This window comes from Mobula hypostoma, chromosome 8 (assembly GCF_963921235.1).
Source record: "Mobula hypostoma chromosome 8, sMobHyp1.1, whole genome shotgun sequence".
Classification (NCBI taxonomy): domain Eukaryota; kingdom Metazoa; phylum Chordata; class Chondrichthyes; order Myliobatiformes; family Myliobatidae; genus Mobula; species Mobula hypostoma.
In genome coordinates, this window is record NC_086104.1 from 34,109,165 (window position 1) to 34,133,750 (window position 24,586).

Consider the following 24,586-nt stretch of genomic DNA (forward strand, 5'->3'; position numbering starts at 1 on the left):
ATGGCTGACGGAACAAATTCCCATTCTTTGAACAAGGCCACTGAATCTTTAGCTTACAATTTGCTTTATTGCCTCAAGCAGTAGAATATCAATCCAGATCATGCACTCAAGTCCAAGCACGCTGTTATAAAGAACATGCACGTAGGAGCTTATGTACCAGCATTCATACTCAATGGAACAGCTCATACAATTTAATAGGTAATCCCATGAAATTTAGAAGCTTGGCAGCAAAAATAAACTTTTTAAACACCTACATTAAATGTCCCTGCCTCGGCTGTCCAATCGTTCCTCTACAGACATGTGGACCTGTATATCAGCTGGCACTGCAGCTTACAAAAACTTTGTCATAACCTTGCTGTGCAGCTTTTCTTTAATTTGACCCACACATTCCCTCTTTTCTGAAAACACTCCCTCACAGACATTAACCCATACCACTTCTTTTATAGTTTTTTCTCTGAGAATCATTTGATTTCACGTCTCAATCTAGTCCTGTTGTGAGCCAAAAAGCACCAATATTGTGCATGTTCTCATGTGATGGAGATAAATTCCTAGGAATCAATAATCTTTTGTGGTATATTTCAGCTTTATCATTAGTATCACAAAATACTATTTCTCTTTGAAAAATTACAGAACACATCACTGAACTTTAGCCATCAATTTAATTTAAGAAATATAAACACAGTTGTAAATTATCCATTAATTGAATTGGTTAAGTAACATAGATTTTAACAGCAACTTTAACTTTTCCATCCCCAAGGAAGCAAGAAATAACAGAACTGCTGCCCAGATTTGATAATTGAGACATCATTTCATAGCTGACTGAAGACTTTCTGGAAACCAGAATTCATACGACTTATTTCTGATGCTACACTCATTTCCTTTATCTTTCACTTTTGCCCTCACTTTTCATGCCTGGAGGGCTTCTTAGTCTGCACAAATAACATATTTCCACCCCTCCACCCTGTTACTTATGATATCAAGTGTTGCACTGCAACCTGTCAGTGCTAATGTTCTGCTATCTCTTCAACTAAAATGCCTGACTTCTGAAAAGTCTTCCACTAATTGCTCCAGCTATCGTTTTGCTAACCTTCAAGGTAACAAACAATATGCTGGAGGAAATATGCAAGTCGAGCAGCATCTGTGGAGGGAAAAGAAATAATATTTTCCGTCGACTCGCAGAGTTCCTGCAGCAGATTGATTGTAGCTTCAAATTGCAGTATCTGCAGTCTCGTGTGTCACCTTTAAGAAAAAATGATTTATTTGGTTAATTCACATAAAATGATCTTAGCAAGAGCATCTAAGGTGTACTTGAATGACAATCATGAGCAATATGAATTCAAAATGCATTTTACATTGGGATGAACATTTACAAGTTGATTATGTATCATGATCCCAGTACTATACATTTGACTTCAAACTGCATCTGAAAGCTCTGTAAAATACAACTTCAATTTAGGAAGTTGATCATCCCCCATCAGGAAGGTCATTCCGGACCTGACCAGTTCCCCTCTACCACCACTCTGCTCCGTCCAGCGGAATTAGTCTTTACTCTTAATAATTTCTCCGTTGGCTCCTCCCACTTCCTCCAAACTGAAGGTGTAGCCATGGACACCCGTATGGGTCCCAGCTATGCCTGCCTTTTTGTTGGCTTTGTGGAACAATCTATGTTCCAAACCTATTCTGGTATCTGTCCCCCACTTTTCCTTCACTACATCGATGACTGCATTGGCGCTGCTTCCTGCACACATGCTGAGCTCGTTGATTTCATTAACTTTGCCTCCAACTTTCACTCTGCCCTCAAGTTTACCTGGTCCATTTCCGACACCTCCCTCCCCTTTCTAGATCTTTCTGTCTCTATCTCTGGAGACCGCTTATCTGCTGAGGTCTACTATAAGCCTACTGACTCTCACAGCTATCTGGACTATTCCTCTTCTCATCCTGTCTCTTGCAAAAATGCCACCCCTTCTCACAATTCCTCCATCTCCGCTGCATCTGCTCTCAGGATGAGGCTTTTCATTCCAGGACGAAGGAGACATCCTCCTTTTTTAAAGAAAGGGGCTTCCCTTCCTCCACCAAAAACTCTGCTCTCAAATGCAACTCCCCTATTTCATGCACATCTGCTCTCAATCCATCCTCCCGCCACCCCACTAGGAATAGAGTTCCACTTGTCCTCACCTACCACCCCACCAGCCTTCGGGTCCAACATATAATTCTCCGTAACTTCCGCCCCCACCACTAAGCATTTCTTTCCCTAACCCCCTCTCTCTGCTTTCCACAGGGATCACTCCCTACACGACTCCCTTGTCTATTCATCCCCTCCATCCCTTTCCACCGACCTCCCTCCTGGCACTTATCCTTGTAAGCAGGACAAGTGCTACACATGCCCTTACACTTCCTCCCTCACTACCACTCAGGGCCCCAGACAATCCTTCCAGGTGAGGCAACTCCTCACCTGTGAGTCGGCTGGGGTGACATACTGCGTCCGGTGCTCCCAATGCGGCCTTCTATATATTGGCGAGATCCAACGCAGACTGGGAGATCGTTACACCGAACACCTACACTCTGTCCGCCAGAGAAAGCAGGATCTCCCAGCGGCCACACATTTTATTTCCACGTCCCATTCCCATTCTGATATGTCTATCCACGGCCTCCTCTACTGTAAAGATGAAGCCACACTCAGGTTGGAGGAACAACAGCTTGTATTCCATCTGGGTAGCCTCCAACCTGATGGCATGAACATTGACTTCTCTAACTTCCGCTAATGCCCCACCTCCCCCTCGTACCCCATCCGTTATTTATTTAAATACACACATTCTTTTTTACTCTTTCTCCCTTTTCTCCCTCTGTCCCTCTCACTATTCCCCTTGCCCATCCTCTGGGCTTCCCCCGCTCCCCCTTTTCTTTCTCCCTAGGCCTCCTGTCCCATGATCCTCTCATATCCCTTTTGCCAATCACCTGTCCAGCTCTTCGCTCCATCCCTCCTCCTCCTGTCTTCTGCTATCTCCCCCTCCCCCTCTCAAATCTCTTACTATCTCTTCTTTCAGTTAGTCCTGACGAAGGGTCTCAGCCCGAAACGTCGACTGTACCTCTTCCTAGAGATGCTGTCTGGTCTGCTGCGTTCACCAGCAACTTTGATGTGTGTTGCTTCAATTTAGGCACATCTTTGCTACTTGTAACATTGACATTGCAATAAAAAAAAATCACATTTTGGCACAAGAAATTCAGCACTAAATTAGTTATGAATTTGGCTGAGCCGTTATTCTTGCATACACAATGTATTAAGCGTCATTCATGAAGAAAATTTAATGTGTGTAATATTTAAACAATGAAAAAGTCAAAAACTTTTGAGAGAGTTGAGTGGGATAAAGTCACAGATAACATTCTCAGAATATTCCTTTAGAAAAAAAAGTGAATAAACTGGATATTTAAGCATCAATTCTACTTTATAATTTCATAAACAATATTGTTTTCCATGGATTAATTTGCATATTCAACAAGGATCAAAGTTCCAATTTTTATATAAACATTCCCCGATAATTCTTTAGCAATCTTGAAGTTTACACCATCCAGACTTTAATATTCTATATTTACATAAACAAAACCTTAACAAATAGTCCAGTTCAAAAATTATCAGCAATGATTAAATACAAATTTTAAAATGCATTCTCTTTGCAATGCTAATAAATTACAAAGATATAAATTTAGAGGAGAACGATTATCAAGTTAATATAACGTTTTCTACCCAAAGATTAACAGACAAATATACTGATTTGAGAGGTCCTGAGCTACATGTTACAGAGATTCCCAATCCTTGCTGTTAATTGGTCTCAGTGAGGGTGGTAATGTAGTAGCAGCTGTTTTCTATTCAACACATTTATACCCTGACAGAGACTATCCAAACAGTGTGCAATAAATTAAAATTGCACTTTATGGCCTGCAAACCCACAGTGCGATTATTTCTGTGCATTTTGTTACACCATGTGTACCATAACATTTTAACAATGGAAAATTAAATATTAAACTTTAGCAACCTACTTTAAAACTGTACAAAATACATTCATATAGTCAGAGTTAGTGTACGTCTCCAAAGAAAAAAAGATTTTGTACTTACTGGTGGCAGAAATGATTGATAGCTTACAGCCGTGCCTAAAGCCAGGATCAATTCCCATCAGAACCCGGCCACGAACAGGATTAATCAAAAGAAGCTGTCGAAGGTTTCTCCCAAACATTGCAATTGATTCTTTCTCAGCATTTGAAGTCAAAAGGGACCTTGAAAGAAATAAAAATTGAAATATTAACTCCATTAGCAAATTAAACAAATAAAATGTTCAAGCAAAATACAAACCTCATATCAACATAACGTTAGTATTTCTTTTCTATCCAGAGTCCATAAAATGTCAAGTGAGAACATTTTCAGAAGTGTAAAATTATAATACAAAAAATCTTAATTTATATAAAAATGTAAAATATGATATATTTAATATATTAAAATATGAAAACAAGCTCTGTTGAAAATAAATCCTCCTGAAGGGACTCGGCCCGAAACGTCGACTGCACTCTTCTCCACAGATGCTGCCTGGCCTGCTGAGTTCCTCTAGCATTTTGTCTGTGTTGCTTGGATTTCCAGTAACTACAGATTTTCGCATGTTTTCAAAACAAGCTCTTTGACAGTTTGAAGAATAAAGGCAATAAGCTGGTCAATTAATATGAAGTACTTTGAAGAATCTTGAATATCATGGGTTCTGATCAGTAACTTTGTGGTTAGGCTTCTAAATTTGGTTGCAGTATGCTCAAGGTGTACACCAGGTATGTTACATTATTTACAACAAGCAAGTTACCCATCATTGCCTCATATTAAGGTTTTCAACGGTGAACCAATAATTTGTAACAATTAAAATACTTGGTTAAGTATTGTTCCAGACATCATATTCATACAAAACTGATAAATTGGTTCATTACTGTTGCATGCAACATCCATACAGATTATTTCATTACATAGGTCATTGAGGTACAGTCGGCTCTCCTTATCCGCGAGTTCCGCATGCGCAAATTCAACCAACCACGAATTGAGAAAACCCAGAAGTGCTCTCGCAGCACTTGCTGTTCGAGCTTGGACAGACTTATTTTTCTTGTCATTATTCCCTAAGCAATGCAGTATAACAACTATCTTACATAGCATTTCCATTGTATTAGATATTAAAAGTAATCTAGAGATGATTTAAAGTATATGGGAGGATATGCGCAGGGTATCGTGGATCGGGATCGAAAAAAAATCCGTAAGTTCTCTTACTAAGTAAGTCGGAACAGGTACATACGGTATTATTTAGCGACAGTTAGTCAAACGTTTGTCTCAGTATATAGTATATATTTTACCTTTCTATGCATATAAAACACTTAAAAAAACGTACGTTTCAGCGCCGGGCTTGGGAACAGAAGTTCCCAAGTTCGATCCAGTGACAGACCGCTCCCGAACGCGCTCTCCATCCGTGCTGGATTGATGTGGAGGATCAAAAACACAAAACCCCAAAACCTAATAGTTAAGCCACTGCATTGCTTAGTAGTAATTGTAGCTCTCATCGGGGCAGGGCCTTTCTCACTTTATCCTTTAAAATTGTTCCGATCGTTGACCAACTGTAGCCTAACGCTTTTCCAATGACCGATGGCGTTTCACCTCTTTCCGCTCACTTATTATTTCCACTTTATTTTCAATCGTGATCGTGATTATTTTCGTGAACAGAAACACTGCGGATTCAGAGCTCCGCCGCCGGGTCCTAATGTCCATCGCACTGAGACAGGTTGAATGAGGTCTGGAGTTCTGCTGGGTCCTAAGGTCCACTGTATTGAAACAGGTTGAATAAGGGACTTGAGCATCCACGTTTTTTGGTATCCGCGAGGGATCCCGGAACCAATCCCTCGCAGATGAGGACGGCCGACTGTACTACAAGCAGGGGTCCCCAACCTTTATCGCACTGCGGACCGGTTTAATATTGACAATATTCTTGCGGACCAGCCGACCCGTGGGGGGAAGGGTTGCCGACGGAACAAGAGTAGCAGTCAAATACGTTGTGTTTACCCCGAGAAAGACTACAATGACCATGAGGCCATGCGCGGCCACCAGTGCGCATGCGCATACATGTAACATGCCGAATTTTCTCTACAAATCGTTTTTGGCGATTCTGTCGGGGGGGGGCGGTGTTAATCACAACCGGAATATAGGCAATAAATTGCTAATACACTCAATTTCATTTTTAAAAGGGTTTATCTAACGAATTTCATATTAAACACACAGCACATATTTTCCTCGCATGAATATAGAGATGTCAATTAACAGGGGAGGACAGGGGAGCTTGAAGTAAGTGTTGAACGAACTTCCAGTAGAAGTGGTAGAGGCAGGTTCGATATTATCATTTAAAGAAAAATCGGATAGGTATATGGACAGGAAAGGAATGGAGAGTTATGGGCTGAGTGCAGATCGGCGGGACTAGGTGAGAGTAGCGTTCGGCACGGACTAGAAGGGCCGAGATGGCCTGTTTCCGTGCTGTAATCGTTATATAGTTATATAAGTAAGTCAATAGCATCGTAACATTTTAAGTGACGTTTGGACATTAAACACACAGCACATATTTTCCCCGTATGAACATATAAAATCATTGCAACACACCAATATTGTTGAATCAGTGGGAGCCCTGGGCTTGTTTTCCTGCAATGAGACGGTGCCATCGAGGGGTGATGGGAGACGGCGATACTCGAACAGGATTCCTTATGTCCAGTCTATTCCGCAATTTAGTTTTCGTTGCATTCATTGCAGAGATATGTTGGAAATGGAAGCAACATTTTCAGTGCTTTCGTGGCTATCTCAGGATATTCAGCCTTGACTTTGATCCAGAATGCCGGCAGAGATATTATGTCAAACATACTTTTCAGCCCGTTGTCATTTGCAAGCTCGAGGAGTTGATCTCCTTCCCGCACTGACGTGGATGATGCGCGGGTAATAACCTTGCATGCGTTCAAGCTCAACAGTGGCCGTGACAGGGAATGAGGAAAGGTGCAGCTGACTTATATCGCCAAATCATATCGTTTCCTCACGACTCGGAACCAGTCCGCGGCCTGGTGGTTGGGGACCGCTGTACTACAGGAAATGCAATAACAGAATTCAGAATGAAGTGTTACAGACACACAGAAAGTGCAGTGCAAGCAGGCATGAAGGTCCAAGGCCATAACAAGATAGATTGTGAGGTCAAGAGTTGCTGTCAGGCTTTTGTATCTGCTGCCTAACTGGGGCTTGGGGTGGGGGGGGGGGTAGAGAGAAGAGAAGAAACAATGTCAAGAATGGATAAGGCATCAGGAAGTGTGCAGAGTCTATGGAGGGTGGCTGGTTTCTGTGATGTGCTGACCTGCATCCTCTAATCTGCAGTGTCCTGTATTCACGGACAGAGCAAAATGACATACCAAGCCATGACATTTTCTACAGTGCATCAGTAAAAATATGGTGTGTATCAAAGGATATATCCCAAATTTCTTTTGACTTCTGAGGGAGTCAACGTGTTGTTAAGTTCTCTTGGCCATGGCATCGATGTACTTGGACGAGGACAGTTCACTGGTGATGCTCACTTCTTGACACTTGAAGCTTTCAACCCTCTCAACATCAGCACCTTTGTAGGGGTAGGGAAATGGTATCCATTGTTTTTCGGCTGTAAGTAAATGACAGTGAGTCAAAGTTGTCTGGGAGGCTGAAGTTGATATGTGCTATGACCAGCCTCTCAAAATCCTTCACGAAGTTGAATGTAAGAGCCACTGGGCAATTATCACTAAAGTAAGTTACCTTATTTTTTTAAATGTAGCAGGGTAACAGAGGTATTCTTAAAGTAGTTGGGAAACTCAGCCTGATGTAGGAAAAGGTTAAAAATGTCTTGACCTATCCCCACCAGCTAATGTGCAAAGGATCTGAGGACACGTCTGGAACACCATCCAGGGCAAGTGCTTTCCACAGTTTTATTCTCTCAAAGACTGTTCTGATGACTGCAACAGTGACTTTGTAAGGAGCCATGGAAGAGTATAAACAAAACAGCTGGTTTGTTTGCCAGGACTTTCAGAATAGAATAAAAAGGTTCAGTGCAATTCAGTATAATTTCTAATATTCTGCAAAACAGTGAAAATGTGCAATGTCATTATAAGCCTGGCTTCACTTTCAAAATTCAGTTTTCATTTTACAAACCAGCCCTAACCTTGTCAACAAGATCAATTTCCACTTCAACTTCTAATAGATTAAATCTAAGTGATGGGTAAGTATTGTTCATATGGTTGAACAGATATGTAGGTGCTAATATGTGAAAACTTTTTTTGACCCAAAAATGATAGGTTTAATTGGTGGACCACCTGACATTTCCCTGGTTCCAGGAAGTTAAATGAAGATCAGGGTTCAAGCCACTGACCAGCTGCAATACTCACCCATCATTTAGGTTTAACCTTTTAGAAGCTGAAGGAGAGATTGATCTTGTTGAAAAGATTAGAGCTGGTTTTCTGCCCATCAAATGCAACACCATACATTGAGTCTCGGTGAAAAGTCGCGTTGGACTCTGACGTTTTAATCCAAGGTTCTTTCAGAAGTCAGGAAAGAGACGTATTATTAAACATTAATACAACAACGATTAGAGTTAAAAATGGGCAGTGATAGAGGTCTACTAGTTGAAGAGAGGGAGAATAAAAAGATCCAAGGTGGTGCTGTCTTGTGGTGCAACTCTTTTTACACTACATAGATAATTTCATTCTTGGTCATTATTTTACTTCAATCTTAATCTGTATGTACTTCTCATTACTTGACCATGATCTCAAAGTATTAACAGATTGCAGCCAAAATGTCAATAAGCTGTCCTGCAACCCAAATTTGATCTTTTTTTCCCACACATTCTGCAACCTTTGCACATATTCAAGTTTTCTCACGCAATCTACTGGCTTGCACAAATTTAACTCCTTTTTAAATCTGTGCTCCACTGCCTGTACAATTGATTTTTTTGACATTCGACTAGCTTGCATGTAGCTCTACCAGCTTGCGTTTCTTTTTTACAGATTTGCTTTCTTTTCAAAATAGCAATGCAGAATTCCTCAATCCTAATTTCTATCCAATGATATTGAAGCCAGAACTAGTTTTTCCCTCTGACAAATTGGAACAAAGGAAATTCTTACGGCTTTTGTTGTGCTCTAAAAATTTCACTTTGTCTGCAACTGTTCTGAATGCTTAAACTTCACAATATCCTGCCGCTGATTATGCCAATTGTTGGATTCTTATGTTGTAATGCAAGGTTCTTACAGGAGTCAGGAAAGAGGCACAATTCTTGCTGCTTCACTATCGTTTTATCAAGTTTTAATGGAACAAAGAGAGAGCTGAAAACAGATCTATTGGTTGAAGAGAGGGAGAGTCAAAAGATCTAAGATGCAGATGGTACGGCCTTGAGGTGCAGCTCGTTTTATACTACATAGATAACTCCATTCAGATTCATAGATGAGAGTTAACTAATTAGAAATCCTTTATTCAAATAATGCAGTTCCAAGAGAAGCTTCCAGATTTAAACCAATATAATCACAAGGAAGCATATTAAACTGTTCCATGCATATAAGTAATTAAATAAAATACACATAGACAATTAATTCTTAGCTGCAAAGAAAATAATTAAAAAGTTAGATCCAACTGCAGTTACGGTCAATGCTTCTTTTCCTCACTCCACGGCAACTTCTACTGGAAGGCACATGGGTACAAGTTGCAACCCACTTGGGAGCCCTACTCACACTAAAGCCATTACCGTTGCAATTCGAAGCTACTACCTAAAAGATTAGCCTTGATTCAGCTCCTTGTGACAGAAGGCAAATTAACTGAAAAGATTTCGAAAATATTTTTACCGGAACTCTCTGCATAGAAGTGGATAAATGAGTCGCTTATATGAATCTTCAGCAGAATCCTTCAAGAGCTTCATCAATTCAGGCTTTGCAAAACCGTGAGGTCTCCATCTAGAATAGAATTCAAACAAATTTAATAAAGTTTTTCTTTTAGAAGACAAGCTAGGAAGATTGATAAACTTATATGTAGAAATTGCTGACAGTCCTCTCTCTGATCCATAGAGGGTACCTTGACTGTCAGCAATCTCTATCATATATTCTAAATAAGACAAAAGCAAAAAAAAATGATAATTGTTCCAAACTTAGTTCCTTCACCCAAATAAAGAATGAGTATTAGATTATGGAAGAGATACAATATATGGTAAGCATGGCATACGGAGAAGTGCAAATTAGAGTTTCTTCTCTGATTGTGATTTTCCTTGTGCCTTTGTTGGATCAATGGTAAACTAACTTTTTAGGTACTGGTTGCCTTCTGGCATCCTCGTAGTCACATGAACAATTAAAGCAAAGTCAGGATGTTTTGTAATTTTCATCCAGTGATTCTTATGATCTTGCGTAAATTCACTAATGATGACATCATATAGTCATAAATGCCTTCTCCACAGTACCAAAATGTTAAGATGCTTATTTGTTTTACTAGTTCTTTTGTCGATTGAAATCAGGTTTGTTACAAAGGAACACTGGAGCTTAAATATAACACACAGAATGAAATTTGATCAGGAAAATAGGATAATAATTTTTGTAATTGTAAAATGTCCTTAAGAACTCTGTGCTCTCAATTAAGTTAAATGTGCACATGACTTTTACTGGAAGTTTAAATAAGTGCAGCTCGTGTTTGAAAAAGCTTGCACTTAAATCTGCAAAAGTATCCATGAAAGCAACATAATGCATTGCTGAATGTCTTTTTAACAATCTGCATTTGATTTAACATTTTGAACACATATCAATAGATTAAAAGAAAACATCTACTATATGTACTAATGCAATCTGTATACCACATTGACAATTTGGCTGCATAAACCCACAAAGTTATCTTTTACAATTACTGTATAATGTCATCTTCATCAACTAAAAGTGCAAGACACATTCCCACAGCTCAATAGGCAAAGAAAATCTAAAGACAAGTCAGTCTGCACAACTAGTGTCTACTATATGCAGATGGTCTAAACGGGTCAGGTATCCTCATACTTAAAATGACATCCTACCCAGAGTGCTGTGGGAGTCTGACAAAGAGGACAACTTAAGAGATAAATAATTACAATGGGATAGTTATACAAAATAAGGTTTAATATTAAGCTGTATGACTATGGAGACAGACCTTTCATTGATGCACCATCCACAGAACATAATTTTAACTCTGTCAGGAACATTGACCTTCACTGTCAGAATCTTCAATTTTTCCCCTCGGTTAATGGCCAGAATCTGGGTGCAAACATAAATAGCATAGACAGGTGACACATGAAATATCCAAAAGACAAACTTATCAAGTCTCCTTATATATATGCACACATTTGATGTATTATGGTAAATCATACTGCATATAATCAATGAAGAAAGTCAATTTCATTTAAAGTTAAAATGGAGAAATACACAGTGGAAATTGATATGGCAAGATAACAAATAAAGAAAGGATGAACCAAGTGGGTGTATGTTGTCAGCAAAACACAAATGGATATTGCACAACCTTTCCCGAAATTCTATCACCTTCCATCCTTGTACAATAACGTGTAATTTACTGCCCAAAAACCAATGTTTTGCTTTCAATTGGAAAAAAACAATTAAAATGCCATTTTGAACCAAACAGCAAGATAAACCATATGATGGCACCAATCATTTATCCGCAAGTAACACAAACTTCTTAAATCTTCCATCTTATTATCCGTCAATACTTTTTAAATAATTCAGCAAAGTTGTACTAAATTATTTAATTCTGAAAGCATCACATTTTTCCACAAAAATGCAAATTTGTTCCTATACATGTTACCCAACTGTATAATTTGCATGTTTTGCATAATCTGTAATGTATAATTTTATTTAGAAATTATAGGAAAATTGGTACAAATTATAATATATAATTTTCATGCATAATTTATATTTTTCTTGTGAATGTTGTCTATCTGATGCCATGTGCTCGTGAATCTGCTGCATTAATGTTATTTTGCACCTATGCATACATGTATTGTGCATATGACAATAAACTCCACTTCAAACTTCAAAAAGAATATGGAGAGATGGCAAGGAACAAGGACTAAAGAAGCGTAGTCCTTTAAGAAAAAGAGAAGAATTTACTAGATTGAATCGATGTACGTATACCATGAGACCCAAAAGCAATGGATAAGCAAGATGATGTGAGTGAGGATAAGGCCTTGAATTTTGGATGGGCTCTGTACCTAGGCATCAGATTGGTCAAGTTAACGATTATTTCAGCAGAAAATGAGTCATACCAAGAGCAGAAAGAAGAACATGGGTCTGTACAATGCACTCATAAAGGAGAATGTGCCATACTACTTCATGTGATTGTTACAAATATTGGCAGAAGACAGAAGGTTGGCCAAAGATGTAGACTGCTTTAGAGGAAAGGAGAGACAGAGAGATAAAGAGGAATATGGAGAGAATCCCATGTGTAGAGCCACTACAGCTGAAGATATTCACTAATGGCTGAGAAATTAAATTTGAAAATGATTAAATTGCCGGAATTAAACAAGAGCAGATATTTCAGAGGGTTGCCAGAGATCAAAGAGAAAGAAATGAAAGAGGCCACGGAAGAATTTAAATCAAAGATATAAAATCTATGTCCAGATGGAGGGTCTTGACAGGAAACACTAAGTATCCTCTTTGCCTCCACAGGTGCTTCCTGACCCACTGAGATTTTAAAGAAGCTTGTCTTTATGCACACTGACCTGACATCTGCATTCGTTTGTGTCCCCATGTTAAAAATCAAAGCATTAATTTGAAAAAGCAATATACAGCCTGTAAAGTACTATTTTGACTGATTCTTGATTCTCAGCAATCAATCTCAAGCCTTTAGGGTTATGGCTCAACAGTAAGAATTCACAAGACCTCAGTTATCTTTTTTTTATTGGACAGGGATTTCCTGATCTCCAAGACCTTTTATTCCCCCTCCCTCAACCATCCTCTGATCCCTCCACCAATTTATTGTTTAACTATGAATGCTACTTACTCATCTGTTTGGTAAGAAAAATAGAAGCTTACAATTCTCCTTAATCAAGTCACAAATACACCTTAACCAAACCTGCTACCAAGCTAGATTATCCATTACTTTTTCTTGATTAGACTTCTCCAGCCCCAAACAACATCTTATACATTCTCTCTAGATCTTTTTTTAGCCTAGTACATCCTAACTGTTTTATGGTGATTCAATCTCTGCATGGTAGTCTAGCTGCCGTATTGCATATTTTCAGCATAATCTTGCAACTCTCATACTGCAACCCTCAACTTAAAAAAAGGAAGGATCCCAAGTACTTTCTGAACAATTAATTTGTCTATCCAAAGATATTACAAGCCTGCTAATCCTTTGGCACCATGAGTGTGACTGGTGTTACAAGAACAGGACTTGATTTTTAATTAATTTGTTAGAAGGCATTATTGAAAAGCCTGGAATATAATGCTCATCACCTCCAAAGGTAGATGAGAAACACCTATTTGAACTTCTGCAATTCTTCTGGTAAAAGCACCTCCACTGTGCTGTTGGGATGGTAGTTCATTGAACCAAACCCAAAGGTGACAAAAGAATAGAAATATACTTCCAAATCTGGCAGACTTGGATGGGGAACCATGCAAATATATCCTTTCGATAGTAAAGATTGCAGGTCTGGTAGGTTCCATTGACTGAGCTTTCATGAGAACTTGCAATTCATTTTGTAATGATGCATACTTGATTTATGATGCACTCCTTGTGAAGGGAGTGAACCTTCCAGTTGTGGATGCAATATCAATCAAGCTACCTGAACCAGGGGTGGGGGTGTTAGAAATGCAGACTGGTGTATTGTTACAGCCATCTCTAGGAGGGCTGGGATGTACACTACCCGACTTATCCCTTGAAAATACTAGAAAGGCTTAGGGGAGAGCAGGAAGAAACTCTCATGGCAGGATATGAACAGATGAACTCTGAACTATTCTTATAGTTGCAATACATGTCATCCCCTATGTTGTGACAGCCAAGATGTGCCCTTACTGAATTCACAAATGATTACCCAAAAATTTGAAACCTGGAATAAAATTCACTCTCATGGAATTTATATGAAAAAGTAAATAAATAAACACAAAATTAATTACTTTTCTACTGATGTTTTCTGACTCATGCACAGAGTTGCAGCCTTGGGCTATGGAAAGTTGCAAAACAGATTCTAGGAATGCAAAGCTCCCATTATACAGCAGTTGCCTCAATTTAGGTGACTGGTACAGTTAGATTTCTGGTCAGTTATAATCAACGAACATTAATAAAAAGCTGCTGTACACCAAGTTAGGCTCTTTTCCTCCTTTGTTTTTTCAGTTCTGAAGAGGTCATTAGATTAAAACTTCCACAGATGTTGCCTTAACTGTTGAGTAGTTCCTGTATTTTTGTTTGTTTCAGATTTTTAGCCCCCTGCAGTATTTCGCAGGTAGCCTTGTCCAATTCCAGACAAGAAGGATGGATCCAAAATTAAAGAATAGGGTTTGTGATGATCATAAATGATGGATTCAGTTTTTCTTAAATTAAGTAGGATGAAATCTCTACTGATTTAGTACAGCACGTTGAATGAACACTTCAGCAATTTAGAGATGGTAGAAGAATCAAGAGAGGGATTAGTGAGGAAAGTAGGGGGCATCAAATTTTACTGCATATTTTTGGATAATGCTGTTAGTGAGCAGAATACAGTAGAGAAATGGGGAAACAAATGAGAACTATTTGGAGACACCAAAGCTAACAAGTGTGGGTATGCAAAGAGAAGCCTGCAATGCATCTTCCTCTGGATAAGACAACAGACTAGATTGGAATGTGAGCTCAGTTTCACTCTTCCTGAGTGACAGCAAGGAAGAGGATGACGTACTTATTTGTTTCAAAAGATACTGACAAAATGCAATGGAGAAGGAGGAGGAATAAACTACCTTGCTCACAACATCATTAATAAACACATCACTTAGGATGTCATTAGTAACTCTGATGAGAATTGTTTTGGAACTGAAGTGATACAGACCTAGGTTGGAAAGATTCAAACAACCAGCTCTGGCTAAGTTTACACAAAGAAGTGAAAATAAAACACACTAAATGACAAATATTTTTAACCAGTTATTTTAAAGCCAAGGAAAACAGCAATGCACATAAAATAATTCATCCCGATCATTCATTCAGAGAAGGTAGTGGACATAAATATAACAGGTCATAACCTTTATTTCAGGGCTCTGTTACGAACTTCAAAAAAAGAGTAAACAAAATATTATTAAAAACAAATAGCAAAATATTTTTTTTTAATTTTAACAACAGTAGGAAGAAAATATTTCAGTAAGGAAACCTTTACAGCTGATAACTTCATCCCACACCGTACACTCAACCTACGGCCCGTAGAATGCGCGACCTACTGCACGCTCTCCACGGTCCTCAACTAGACAGTGGCTACTGTGACAAGACTGGTAAATTTCATTCGTGAGAGTTCCAGTCTGCAACATCGCCTTTTCAGAGCATTGCTGGAGGAAATGTCAGCGGAACACAAAGATCTTTTTACTACATAACGATGTTCGCTGGCTGAGCAAAGGCCGTGTGTTGGAGAGGGTGTGCGACCTGCGTGATGAGCTTGTGTCATTTTTATCCAGCCTGCAGAGCCAAAAGCCCAAGGATTTAAGAGGTTTTTAAGTGACAACAAGGTGATGGCACATGTTCTTTTTTTGTGTGACATCATGTCTCATCTAAATCAACTTAATCTGCAATTACAAGGCAACAACCACACTGTTGCGGACATATACAAGGCGATTGAAGCTTTCTGGTCAAAGCTGAACCTTTTGGAGAGAGACATTCACAGGAGAAAGTTGTACTTTCCACGTCTGCGGGAGCATTGCGAGAAGAACGAAATGCAGGAGGATCCAGTGATGAAGGATTTTGTGGCGAGCCTGGCAGAAAACTTCAGGGAACGATTTGAAAGCTCCCCTAAACTCTCAGGTGACATCCTCCTCTTCCTGAGACAGCCATTCTCCATTTCAGCTGACTGCCAGTGCACTGCAGAGGCCAAAAGGCTGTTGCCTTCCATAGATGAGGCAACTTTTCAGATGGAGGTCTTGGAAATGGGAGCATCTGATTTGCTCAAAGCACAACACATGGACATTGGGGTGAATGACTTTTGGATCAACATGGCTCCCCAAGCTCAATTCAAAGACAGGAGAGCTATTGCAATGCTCCTACTCACACTGTTCCCCTCCACATACATATGTGAGTCATTGTTTTCTTCAATGAACTCTATCAAGAACCAGGACAGAAACAGACTCTCCAATGCACATCTTGGCCAGTGCCTCAGGATTGCCACAACAGAATACAGGCCCGACATCAGAAGGGTTGCCTCATCCCGTCACTGTCACTTCTCTCACTGATTGGTGAGTGAATCAATTTATTTTTGTCCATTTGTCAATCTTATTGTGGTATAATAATATTACAACAACAATAATACTGATAATTTCATTTTTGCCGCCCTTCATACTTCAAATGCTACATAGCTTAATTAAAAAGAACAAATAGATTAAATGAGAGAGCAGAAACAGTGGAAAAGGCAGTACTACTAAAACTCTGTGTAGAAGAGAAGTGGTGTGTGTGTGTGTGTGTGTGTGTGTGTGTGTGTGTGTGTGTTTTAAGTCCCAGATGAGTTCTCAATGTGACAGCTGACAGTTGTGTAGCTACAGTCATAACTAAACGGTTGGTTTTCGACTTATTTTGTTGCAAGAGTGCCAGTGCATTTTTCTTTCTTGTGTGACCCACAACTCAAGCTTTCAGAATCCCAGGCCTAATTTACTACTACTACTACTACTACTACTAATAATAATAATAATAAAAATAATAATAATAATGGTAATAGCAGCAACAACGTCTGCCCATAAAACAACTTACTGGCGCAATGGAAAAAAAATCCCTGGACATTTTGGCCCTTGGCTTGGCATGCTTGACATAATTTGGCCCTTATGGAAAACTAATTGGGGAACCCTGATATAGAACCTTACAATGTCATCAACCCATTGGAGAACAGAATGTTCACATTTAAATAATCAAAGATCAAGTCTACTACAAATCCAGAGATATGTAGAGCTTTCTTTTGGCTAATTTAGATTTTAAAAACTGGTTTACAAAATTATGATTTTGTGAAATAGAACAAAGCTTCTGGATGCTTTCAGCACCAAAGATGAGATTCCATCAGAAGATAATCTGACACACAAAGGCTTTCTTCCCAACTTAACAACTGAATTTTACATGACAAGTGTCTCTTGCTACAATTGCTGAGACAAGTCCTAAAATGTCATCAGAAACTCCACAGCAGTTGCTGATCATTTCTGAAAAATTGATATCAATTGTATTCATACATGAGGGTGTTGGCAGCTGCCTCAGGGAGGACCATACTGAGGGCAAGAGAACACTTCATAAACTTCTACAGTCCACTTTAATTAGGATCAAGTAATATTTTAGTTTTGGCAGTACTCCCAGGATAAATACAGGCCATACAGCTTTAAAAAAAGCAACTTTAAAATATTTTAAATGAAAAAACATGCATAAAGCAGGTCTAAACAACTGTCTGTGCTGTTAAATGTAATTATTTCATTAAATGCTGCTTTTATTTGACAAAGTGCACAATAATTCCATTCCTGACCATACAAAATGATACATATTAAATCAATCTGCATATATAATATTTCGCATGAACTGCTTCTACATAGCCTGGCTATTTAACATAACATATCAAACTAACTATTTGATGAGTCACACATAGGAAACAATTATTTCCCTATGTGGACTTCTGCTGCAAATTACTAAAACCTTTATCCTTGAATTGGCTTTGAAGCCAAGCAAATACATCTCACTGTTAACAAGTTTCAGTAATCCTCTTCATAGCAAGTAACTCTACCTACCGCAGATGTGCGAAGAGTTCTACTTAATTTTCACTTGTTTGCAAAATTGCATACCATATGGAAGAACAGAATCTTAACCTGTCACATGAAACTGACAGTATGTCTCACTGCAAATACTTTGCATCCTATGATGAACTTTTGAAGTATAATCATCATCTTGAAGCAGAAGTTATGACAGTTTTAACATAGCCAGTTCCCATAATAAATGTGATAATTACTAAGTTATATATTGGGGATGTTGACTGAATGTCTTGCAATTTAATGCTTAGGCAAAGAAAGTTAAATTAATTTGCATTTACAGAATTTTCAAATTCAAACTATCAAATAACATGCACAAACCAACAAGTGATGAATACCTCTTGTTCCTTTTCAAAACAATTTGCTTTTTTTAAACTTTTCACAGGCATATTTAGCATTTACTTTCCATTTTTATAACTTCCTCCTCAAAAATCTGGCAAGTTAGTCAACATCAGTGATGCCGTCAGTGAACTAAAAGATGCTATTAGAATTGCGCTTGGCCACAGAGTCGTGGGTATAAAGGGAGTAGAGCATGGAGTTAAGCGCACAGCCTTGAGGTGCACTTGCATAAATGGTCAGTGAAGAGAAGGTGTTGTTACTGATCTGTACAGATTGATGTCTGTCAAAGATTCAGATGCAAACGTGAGGCACAAAGGACAATAATTTGCCCGTCACCACAACGGGACAACAGCAGCTGCTATTTCATTCATTCTCCACTCAAATCTGGACCATCTGCACATCAGTACTACACATGTTAGGCTGCTGTTCATTAACCACAGTTCGGTGTTCAATACTGTCATTCTTGCCAAACTTACACTGAGCTTCAAGACCTGGGCTTCTATAACTCCCTTCACAATCATAGCTTGGACTTCCTCACTTACACTGTTGAAAGTATCTCGATTGGTTGCATCATAGCCTGGTACGGCAATTTCAAAGCAGTGGAATGCGAGAGGCTGCTGAGAGGTATGGCCACAACCCAGAACATCATAAACACAGCTGTGGCCAGCAACTACAGGAGGAGGTGCAGAAGCCTGAAGTCCCACACCAACAAGTTCAAGAACAGCTATTTTCCTACAACTATCAAGTTCTTTAACCTATCTTTCACAAGCCTAAACCCAACTCAGCAATGTTAAAGTTCAAGTTTATTGTCATTCAACCATACACATTTCTATAGCTAGCCAAAACAACGTCCCTCATGGACAAAGGTGCAAAACACAGTACAGTATAACTATCAGATTGAACACAAAATATTAACACAATAATATTAACAGATAAATAAGTATTTGCAGATATACTAGTTGATATAAAGCGCAAATGTGATAGTTAAATGTACAATAGTAAACTACTACTGGCATTGTTATAAATAATGTGTACTTGCACTAACGTGGACTTATCAGCTGTCTGTTTTTCACACTAAAGTTTTATTTCTGCATAATTTTTCCACTGTTTGTGTGATTTTTATGTGTGGCTTATTTGTTGTACATTCATGCCTGTAATGATGTTGAAAGGTTGTACCTTACTGTACATACGCACATGACAATAAACTCGACATGGTCTGGAGTCACACATAACCCATACTTAAATAAAGATGGTAGACTTTCTTCACTAAAGGCGAAGGAATTAGATGAGTTTTTACAAGTTATTCTTTTATAAGTTGTAAGTTGAATACCCCTAGGATATTTTCCATCTACTTGAGGGTAAATGGACCTTGAATTAATGTTTCATCTTTAGACACAGGAACGGAAGTAGACCATTCAGCCCATCAAATCTGTTCCGCCATTTCATCATGGCTGATCCCAAATCTCATTCAACCCCATACACCTACCCTCTCACCATATCCTTTGATGCCCCAACCAATCAGCAACCTATCAACTTCCACTTTAAATATACCCAAGGACTTGGTCTCCACCGCAGTCTGTGGCAGAACATTCCATAGATTCACCACTCTTTGGTGAAAAAAAATTCCTTCTTACTTGTGTTCTAAAAGTTTGCTCCTCAAGTTTGAGGTTGTGCCCTCTAGTTCTGGATAACCCCACCATAGCAAACATCCTCTCCATATCCACCTTATCTAGTCCTTTCAACATCTGGTAAGTTTCAATGAGATCCCCACACATTCTTCTAAATTCCAGTGAGTACAGGCCGAAAGCTGCCAAACGCTCCTCATATACTAAACCCTTCATTCTCGGTATCACCCTTGTGAACCTCAAATCTTTCTGAGAGCTTTGAAATATAATAGCGTGCAATGAAGTATCATCCTTTATGTTTTTGAAGAAGCCTCTGGAGTGTGTAAATTCTACTCATATAGCCCAGCAAGAGTGCTGACAATATAGATAATCTGAAAATAGCACCGGTGTTGATACAATTCAAAATTCTTTCTTGCATGGATTAACACAATACTATGTAAGTTTAAAATTAACACATTATTTTACACATTTTTAATTTTTACTTTACATAAAAACAAAAAATATTGCAATTCATCCTTTTGTATAGTAATCAATTGCGTAAGGGTGGCCTTGAATGGAATTGTTACCCTCCAGTTGTTTCAACTACTATAAATGCTAGATTTTTCTATTTGATGTCAAAGTTATATACTTGATTTTGGGTTCAGAGGACCAAACCCATCAGTTCATTTTGCTGCTGGACTTCCTCGGAGAACACTTCGAGAAGCTGCATGGCCAAAATTAAGGCTGAAGATTAGGTTAACAATTTTGGATTAGAGATCTAAACTCAGTTCACTAAAAGTGCAGTGAAATAGGTAATTCTATGCAAAAAACAATAAAATTGAATAATCAAATGCAGAAAATTACATTCATACTGGCCTTCATAAGGAGAGGGATTGAATAAAAAGAGGTGGAAATCATGTGAAAGCTCAACAAAATTGTGGTTAGACATATGTGGTATTGTGTACTACTCTGCACCACACCTTCCAAGGTCTATATATGGATATAGATCTGGAAGAATGTGGTACATATTAACAAAGTGTTACTAGGGCAACAGACAACAGAATTTTTGAGGAAGGATTTAAAGCAAGCATGTCTATCTAAAATAAAGCAACAAAAATGAAGTCATCAATTTAACCTTAAGGTAAGAGATTTGAGAGGGAGAAGCACAAGTCACATGTATCAGTATCTCAATGGAATAAAGGGAATTACAGAGGCATGAGAAAGGAGCTTGCCCAGGTGGATTGGAGGAGGATACTGGTAGGGATGCTGAGCAAAGGTGGCTGAAGTTTCTGGGAATAGTTCACAAGGCACAGTATAGAAATGTTCCACAGAAGCAGTTCTCAAATGACAGGGCTAGGCAACTGTGGCTGACAAGGGAAGTCAAAGACCTTAGAAAAGCTATGGAAAGGGCATATAAGGTAGCAAACATGAGTGGGAAGTTGGATGTTTGGGAAGCTTTTAAAATCCAACAAAAGTCAACAAAAAAAGCTGTAAGAAGGAAAAGATTAAATATGAGGGTAAACTAATAACAATAATATAAAGCAGGATACTAAAAGTTTTTTTCAGTTATGTAGAGTAAAAGGGAGGTGAGAGTTGATATTGGTCCACTGGAAAATGATGCTGGTGAGGTAGTAATGAGGAACAAAGAAATGGCAGGTGAACTTAATTGGTACTTTGCATCTGTCTTCACTGTGGAAGACACTAGCAGTGTGCCAAAGGTCCATGAATGTCAGGGAGCAGGAGAGAGTTGGACAAGTCACCTGGACCAGATGGACTACATCCCAGAGTCCTGAGAGAGGTTGCTGAAGAGATAACGGATGCATTGGTCATGATCTTTCAAGAATCACTAGATTCTGGCATGGACCCAGAGGATGAAGATTGCAAATGTCAGTCCACTCTTTAAGAAGGGAGGAAGGCAAAAGAAAGGAAATTATAGACCAGTTAGCCCAACCTCCATGGTTGGGAATGTGTTGGGAGTCTATTATTAAGGATGAGGTTTCGGGGTACTTAGAGACTAATGATAAAATAAGTCAAAGTCAGCATGGCTTCTGTATAGGGAAATCTTACCTGACAAATCTCTTAGAGTTCTTTGAGGAAGTAACAAGCAGGGTGGACAAAGGAGAGGCAGTGGATGTCATGTACAGGTGTCCCCCGCTTTTCAAACGTTCGCTTTATGAAACCTCACTGTTACGAAAGACCGACATTAGTTACCTGTTTTCGCTAACAGAAGGTGTTTTCACTGTTACGAAAAAAGGCAGCGCGCCCCCGAGCAGCCACTCTCCCCCGGATTTGGAACTGCATTCTAGCCGGCATTACTTAAACACGTACCTGTGAGTAGCCATTAGCAAGATGAGTTCTAAGGTATCGGAAAAGCCTGAAAGAGCTCATAACGGTGTTATCGTAAAACTAGACATAATTAAGCATTTCGATCATGGTGAACGAAGTAAGGACAACGTGAGTTTCGCTTGTGGAAGCTGACTAAGATGATGTTGAAGAGGTTTTGGCATCTCATGACTAAGAACTGATAGATGAAGGGCTGATACAATTGGAAGAGGAAAGGATAACAATCAAAACTGAATACAGTAGCAAATGGACCAAAAGTGAAATCGTCCAGGAACTGAACGTGAAGCAACTGCGTGAGATTTTCACTGCAATGATAAAGTACGACTTTAATTTTGAAAGGGTACGTCGGTTTAGGGCATATTTGCAGGATGGTTTGAGTCCTTACAAAGAACTGTATGATCTAAAAATGCACAAGGCTAAGCAGTCAAGTAAGCCTTCCACATCAACCACAGCAGACAACGAACCTCGACCTTCGACATCAAGGCAGGCAGACATAGAAGAAGATGACCTGCCTGTCCTGATGGAAACAGACGATGGGATGACACCCCAACCCCCGGGCCGCGAACAGATACCGATCCGCGAAGAATGCAGCGGTAGCCGGGACGCACCCAACACATCTTTAAGAAAAAAAGCCGAAATAAACAAGCTAATTAATTAGGTGCCACTCGGTACGTGAATGTCAACCCAGATCAGAGGCGATTGCCAATTGCATCACCTCTGATCTGGGCCAACATTTACGTGCCGGCTGCACCTAATTAGTTAGCTTGTTTATTTCGGCTTTTTTTCTTAAAGATGTGCTGGGTGCGTCCCAGCTACCGCTGTACCACTGCATTTTTCGCAGATCGGTATCGGTTCACTGCCTGGAGGGTGGGGGCCACTGCACCACCCCAACCTCCGACGACTCAGCCTAACACACCATCACCAATATGCTTGATGTCTTCCCGATTTCCGTAAGTGATACTACACTGTACATACATTATTTCTACTTTATATAGGCTGTGTATTTTTACATGTTATTTGGTATGATTTGGCAGCTTCATAGCTTAAAGGCTACTGGAGAGAGTGTTTCTGCCGAGAGCGCTTGCACCGTGTTTTTGCCGACGGCGCTTGCGTGAGATTTTCGCTACGGAGAGCAGTGCAGGCAGTGATTGTAGAAAAGTATTTCTACTTTATATAGGCTGTGTATTCATCATCTCATTCCTGCTTTTACTATATGTTACTGTTATTTTAGGTTTTATGTGTTATTTGTTATAGTCATAGTCATACTTTATTCATCCCAGGGGGAAATTCGTTTTCGTTACAGTTGCACCATAAATAATAAATAGTAATAGAACCATAAATAGTTAAATAGTAATCTGTAAATTATGCCAGTAAATTATGAAATAAGTCCAGGACCAGCCTATCGGCACAGGGTGTCTGACCCTCCAATGGAGGAGTTGTAAAGTTTGATGGCCACAGGCAGGAATGACTTCCTATGACGCTCTGTGTTGCATCTTGGAGGAATGAGTCTCTGGCTGAATGTACTCCTGTGCCCAACCAGTACATTATGTAGTGGATGGGAGACATTGACCAAGATGGTATGCAACTTAGACAGCATCCTCTTTTCAGACACCACCGTGAGAGAGTCCAGTTCCATCCCAACATCACTGGCCTTACGGATGAGTTTGTTGATTCTGCTGGTGTCTGCTACCCTCAGCCTGCTGCCCCAGCACACAACAACAAACATGATAGCACTGGCCACCACAGACTCATAGAACATCCTCATTTGGCATGATTTGGTAGGTTATTTTTGGGTCTGCTAACGCTCACAAAATTTTCCCATATAAACTAATGGTCATTGTTTCTTCACTTTACCACATTCTGGCTTACGAACTGTTTCATAGGAATGCTCTACCTTCAGATGGCAGGGGAAACCTGTACTTGGATTTTCAGGCAGTGTTTGACAAGGTGCCACATGAGACTGCTAAACAAGATAAAATCCTATGACATTACAGGAAAGATACTGGCATAGACAGAGGAATGGCTGACAGACAGGAGGCAGTGAGCGGGAATAAAGGGGGCCTTTTCTGGTTGGTTGCCAGTGACTAGTGGTGTTCCTCAGGGGTCAGTATTGGGACCGCTGCTTTTCACGTTGTTTGTCAATGATTTGGATAATGGAATTGATGACTTTGTGGCAAAGTTTGTGGATGATACGAAGATAGATGGAGGGGTAGGTAGTGCTGAGGAAGAAATGCTATTGCAACAGGACTTAGACAAATTGGAAGAATGGGCAAAAAAGTGACAGATGTAAT

The 24,586-nt window shown here is 39.4% G+C and overlaps 1 protein-coding gene across 3 annotated transcripts in view; it reads right to left on the reverse strand.

The window, feature by feature from the left end:
- srbd1 (S1 RNA binding domain 1) overlaps window positions 1-24,586 on the reverse strand; it is a 319,766-nt gene that overhangs the window by 245,227 nt on the left and 49,953 nt on the right. For all 3 annotated transcript variants that reach the window (XM_063055672.1, XM_063055670.1, XM_063055671.1), the window contains exons 11-13: window positions 11,210-11,313; window positions 9,895-10,002; window positions 4,112-4,269 (exon numbers count right to left, since the gene is read on the reverse strand). In XM_063055672.1, coding sequence (XP_062911742.1) covers window positions 4,112-4,269; window positions 9,895-10,002; window positions 11,210-11,313 — 370 coding nt within the window. The remainder of the gene's footprint in view (window positions 1-4,111; window positions 4,270-9,894; window positions 10,003-11,209; window positions 11,314-24,586) is intronic.